Source organism: Echinops telfairi, unplaced genomic scaffold, assembly GCF_000313985.2.
Source record: "Echinops telfairi isolate 266 unplaced genomic scaffold, ASM31398v2 ScPeMD7_9;HRSCAF=40, whole genome shotgun sequence".
Lineage (NCBI taxonomy): Eukaryota > Metazoa > Chordata > Mammalia > Afrosoricida > Tenrecidae > Echinops > Echinops telfairi.
Genome location: NW_022103906.1, coordinates 80204716 through 80210715, shown reverse-complemented (window position 1 = coordinate 80210715; position 6000 = coordinate 80204716). Strand labels below are relative to the sequence as shown.

At 41.7% G+C, this 6000-nt stretch overlaps 1 protein-coding gene across 1 annotated transcript in view; it reads right to left on the bottom strand.

Moving 5' to 3' along the window:
* The window catches only part of ITSN2 (intersectin 2), a 168936-nt gene that overhangs the window by 63231 nt on the left and 99705 nt on the right, over window positions 1-6000 (bottom strand). The window contains exon 17 of the mRNA XM_004696407.3: window positions 5216-5296. Within this exon, the coding sequence (XP_004696464.1) occupies window positions 5216-5296 (81 nt within the window). The remainder of the gene's footprint in view (window positions 1-5215; window positions 5297-6000) is intronic.

The following is a 6000-nucleotide window of genomic DNA, read 5'->3' as shown; positions in this document are numbered from 1 at the left end:
TGTGTGTATGGATTGCGCTAACAGTTGTATGAGCCCCTAATAAAATGTTAAAAAAAAAAAGTCTGGGAAAGTAAGCTGTTTATTAGAGCATTTACAAAGAAATTTTGTTCAGTCAGGTTTCTGACATATAGTTTCACTGATTTATTTGAACTAAACAAAGGTGTTGTTAAATAACTTAGTATAATACATGGGAAAGATAATACCTGCCTAAAACCACCATTACAAGAATGAGCTAAAGCACTAACACTACAAACAGGAACTGCGGTAGATTACACAATTGCTGGCTGTCTCTCTCTCTCACTCACTGCCATGGAGTCAACGGTCACTCAGTGAGCCCTGCGGTGTTCTGAGACTAACTGTTGACAAGAGGGGAAAGCCCAGTAATTCTCACTCAGAGCTGCGGGTGGTTTCAAACTGCCGACCACACAGATCGCAGCCCAATGCGTAACCACTACGTCACCAGGTCTCCATGCTGACTGTCTGGTTCTGCACTACATTCTATACAGGATTCAGGGGCTTCCAATCTCAGGTTGCTTCAACCCCTAAATATTCAATCTTTGCTGACCAAGTCCGTAGAATCTCAAAGTAGGGTATCAGCAGTGCCTCAGCCGAAACTTAAGAGCGAGTTGTTCAGCATCCTTCCTTCTGTGGGAAACTGATCTCTTCCAGCCTCCCTCCTCTAGAATAGACTTGATGGGTCTTGTGAAAATCAAGCTTCCTCCCTCCCTTCCTTCCATCACCCTGGGGGCACTCATTTAATCACACCACCACCTCCATCCACCTCCACCACCACCACCTCTACCTCCATCACTTCCACCACCACCTCCTCCTCCACCTCCACCACGCAGCCAGCCAGAACCATTGGTCCATAGACCTAAGCTGGGCAGATCCCTTTTCTTGGGATTTAGATTGACTGAAAGGGGGAGAAAGCAGCATCTCTTTCTTTAAGATTATTAGATGGGGATAACAAACCCAGGGCTACCCCACCAATAACTAAAGCCACCAGTCGTGGAAATGAAGTCAACACAGAACATGCAACGATTAGAGAGGCGGGGAGAGGGTCCTAAGGGAACGTGGCATCCGTTTCATTCCTCAGTGTCCCTGTCCCTGTCCCACAGCTCCTCTGCTCACCCGGTATTCCTCCCACAGCGGTTTTAACCATTCTGAACTGAATTTCTTTAACTAGTTATAAACAGAATCCTAAATAAGGAATTATAAAAAGGAATATATAAGGAGAAATAAAAAGCATGCAAGCAAATCAAGAAAAACCAAAGTAATCGAAAAAGCCTTCATGGCAAAGGATAGACTATTTGGGGAAAAAATATTTTGGCATTTACCACCCCCCCACAATAACTAAACTCCAAACCAAAGCAAAACCAAACTGGGTTTCTTTTCAGAAATAAAGTGTTTTATAAGCAAATACTTTTGTTTGTTGAAATAGTAGGTTTGATCCATACACTGTGGTGTCTGGAGACGATGCCCAAGATGCCAGATACTTGCAACTTAAGCCAGTAATACTTAAAACACTGCATTCAGAGCCAATGCTTCACAGCTCTCAGCTTCTATGGTTTCCTTTGTTGTACTTTTCTCTATAAGCTATTAAAAAAATGAAATACTGTACAGAGAAGCACGGTGATTACAGTGAGAGGTCAGGAAAAAGGCCAGGAAGATCTGAATCAATCAGCCAGCAAGCAGCTGTGCCAGCTTGGCAAGCTTATTGAGAGTGTGCTCATCTGTAACCCTGATAACAGACCACACCTCGTAGAGCTACTGTGAGGACCAAATGCGTTATTATATGTAAGGTGCTCATAATAGTGCTGAGCATATAGTACGTTCTCAATAAAGTAGGTAATCTCAAAGTTTAGACCAGCTAAATAAATGCCCCGCAACTTGTCTTGGCTGCATATGGTCAGTCTGCCAACTGTTGGCTGTGCTGCTCTAAGACAAGTCTTTCTTTACTAGCCCTCCTCTTCCACTGTCTGCGTTAGCGAGCTTCTGTGTGCTCACTAACAGCATGTTGGGCATTTCTCCTCCACCAGAGTCCACTTCTTGGCAGCAGAAGGAACAATCTCCAGATGTAGCTTTCATTAGTGTATCCCCAGTCAACCTCATACCAAAATACAAACCACTGCCGTCGTTCGAACCAATTCTGACTCACAGTGACCCTACACAGGGACTCCGAGGCTGTTTACAGGATCAGAGAACCTCACCTTTCTCCTTCAGAGTGGCTAGAGGGTTTGAACTGCTGGCCTTATGGGTAGCAGTCCAATGCTTACCAACCATTCTTTAAAATCTCTTCTTAACGGTCAAGTTTTATAAAGAAATCCTTGGCACATCCATGTCAGCAGTTTTCCAACCTCGAGGAGCCCCCCCTCTGCTGAGCCCATCACTCTTTTTCTTAATCAGCACTCTTCTCCTTAAATCCCTTCGTGTGCGTCTCTATCTTCTTTATCATGATTCTTTTATCAAGGTTTGCAACTCTTTTGACCCTCCGTCCTAGCCCTTGCCTAGGAAGTTATTTCATTAGGCATCTCCATGCTTAACGCATCTGGAGAAAAGCATACGGGCAGATGTACTGTGTTCAATTTACGTTCATGCCCTCCAACTTCAAAGAAGCTTTCCACACAGTGCAGTCAGCACATGGACTCTTCTTCTCCACGAAGCATGCCTTGCCCTCCGAAATGTCTATTTTGTGCCTACTTCTTTCTTCCTCAAACTTCCGAATCTTGTATCCAATCTCTCTCCTCATCAACAGTTAACAGCCTTGCGTCATTAAGCTATTAGGCTAGAACTCCTCATCCTTTCAGCTCCCAATCAATAAAACGTAAGCATGCACCCATCTGCTGCTCCAGATTACGGTTATATTAACCACTGCCCAGGAGAATACCTTCTGATTTGGTCTTGAAGTCATCAACTTACTGCTTTCCACCACCAACAAATTTAACCATATCACACCCATCTTAGCCCAGTGTGTTACATTGGAAGAAAGTGCCCTTTAATTTAAGCCATAGATCTATGTTCTGGATTTTATCTTAATTTGCTTTCTGTGTACTTCACTCTATCAATTTATCTCCCTCTCTCTCTTCCATAATGAATACTTTAAAAACAACATCTTTCCCCCTATCCCCTCTTTACTAATTTCTTTCACGTGTTTCTCAAACTAAAAAAAAAAGTTTCCTTTGACGTCATGCTGTCTTCTTACTCTGCTAGAAGTTCACCTAGCCTCTTCCTGAACTCACATCCATTCCTGATTCACGGCCACCCAGCTTCTGCTCAGCACTCAACGGCAGCGGCACTTTTAGCAACAAGTCTCCAAAATGGCAATCAGTGGAGCTTTCAGGAGTATGTTACTTCAACTCTCTGTGTCACTGCAAAGTGGTGACCACTGAAGGCCTCTTCTGCTTCCTGGGATAACACAGTTGGCCTCCCGACCACTCTGGCAGTGTAAGCTTCATCCCTTTAGTTTCGTAAATGGCTCTGATGAATGTATCAATAAGCAGTGAAAGGCAGGAAATAAGAAAAAAGTAAAACAAGAGACAAGAATACACTGGCCTGTGGTGAATCGAATGCTAACTGCAAGAATCAGATTTATGTAACCTAGTAGTTATCAAATCAAATTTTATGGGTTAAGAAATTTAAGTTTCTGTACAATCTGCTGCACACATTCCAAGACCAGATAACCTGGCCAGTCATGCCGCTAACCATGAAGGTTCAAAGGTAGAGATCCTGATATTACCACTCCTATTTGCCCAAAGTTTGCATAGGCCACAAACAGGCTCTCTTTAGTGTGTTCCCATTGTCACTGTGCTACATGTCTACAACCAACTGCTCTATTGCCATCCAATTTACTACCAAGCAAAATGCACCTTTAAAATCTACCAGCAAGTGGTATATATAAAGCATCTTTGTTTAAAAAAAATGTTAAAGTATGGTTTACTGACTATTTTAAATATTCTGTGTACTACTATGCATGCCAAAGTAAACTATTCATTTGTATACATGATTTATACATTTTATTCTCTAAGTGCAAGTTTCTCTAAAGACAAGCCAAGAAACTCCAAAAACCCAAATGCAGACTCACTGCCATGGAGTTGGTTCTGACTCAGAGCAGCCCACCGGACAGGACAGAGCTGTTCCCACGACTGTAACTCTTTACAGACAGAAAGTCTCATCTTTCTCCCACGGAGCCACAGGTGGTTTTGAAATTTTGGACCTTGCGGTGAATAGCCCAACGTGTAACCACTGCACCAACTAAAGTTGTCCCTGCATTCGTTCCTTACGAATTGTCTTCTAGCAGTATGTCATACATCTGATAAGATTTTGCCAAGAAATCAAAAGTCTAAGTTTTATTTGAACTGATTTTCAATGATAGGGGTAAAGTATTGACCCTGATGCTCCCAGCTCACAGAAGGAGTAAAAGGGCAAGTCAGAAAGTATGCTTTAAATCACAGACACTTTTCTTCAACAAAGATATCAGTGTGTGAACCACTGCTTCTGAAAATATTCTCCTGCCAGGTCTACACACTGCTGAAGATGGTGCTTCCACCTTGCTAGCATTTCCTCCCTGGAGACTCGACAGGCTTCTTGTCCCGGTTTCTGGACTTCAGCCACTGTTTCTTCTTCTACCGAGGCTGATGATCTTTCCCTCTCTTGGCTCATCTTGGGTTTTTAAATTAATGTTTTGTTGTTGTTATATGTGGGGCTGCATTCCTGTAAACTTTCTGCAAGACTTCAATGAAGTTCATTTAAGTGTTGTTAAACATTTGGTATTAGCCCTGACTTTAAAATACTTTTTACCCACATGGCAAAAAAAGCGGTTTTCTTTGAAGACAGCTCAATTGCCTTCAGCTACCCACCGATCACAGGCACGTTTAAACATGTTCTATTGGAAATAAACCTGTGCACATATGAACTAGAATCCTAGTAGCAATATGCTTTGATTTACCCTGGTATAAGGGAACCAGCTAATATTTCAAAGTGTCTTGGGCCCATGAAGAAGGTTATTTTGGGCAACCTTAAAAACTCTGGCATTAGACCCAAACAGGCAGTTAGACAGCAGAAGGAAAGTCAAGCAAGCAGAAAGAAAAAGGGTCTATAGTGTACGCATTTTTTCAAACAAAGATACTCTGATAACCGCAAAGAATAGTCTAGTTAAACAAAAAAGAAAAGAAAATCAAACTAAAAGAAAAGAATGTGCTAGATATTAGAAAATAACCTTAAGTAAGAGGAAGAGGTTGTTGAGACAGCTTAGCAGAGACAAAAGGCACTGAAGAACAGAGTCATCCATACTGCCACACTGTAAGATAAGGCAGATAAAAAGCCAATTAAACTATGCACAGAATAAAAAAATAATAATAATGTCGGAAAAATAAACTGGCTGGCTTGCCTGTCCATCAATGACAAAGAAGTGTCTTTCTCTTTAGATTAGAAACGTGTTTTAAACATATTATTAACATTATTCACCTTTAAATTTATCCTCCTTAATGGAAGCCACCCTGGTCTGTTTTCTTTATCATGCGATTTATTCTACAGATGATGTTAAAGTTAGTGTAAATAAATCAGCAAGATAAAAGTCATAAGGGAGACAGCGGCCTAAAAAGCGATGTAACACGTTTTGCATTGAATCCTTTATTCCCAGCAGAAGAATAACAGACTACTCCCCAACTGTGCTACGGACCTTAGGGCACTTCTTTCACAGGAATGACTAGTGCGCACAGACACTGTACCTGGTGCAAACCGTTGCTCTGCCGAAGCAGCACACTAAATGTCACCAGCTTACTTCTCATGCAAAGTTTACAGAGCCAATTATGCTTTGGTTTTCACTGATTATTGCATTATTTCACAAAGGTTAATTAACTTAAATTGTAGCAATGAAGCAACATCAAGTTTTAGTATGTTAAAAGGACACTCTACCACCTCACCTATTTCAAATTGTCCACATTTCCCATGTCAGAATGTGGCTGAGACCAGCTCTGTGACACTGACAAAGGCAACTGCTCT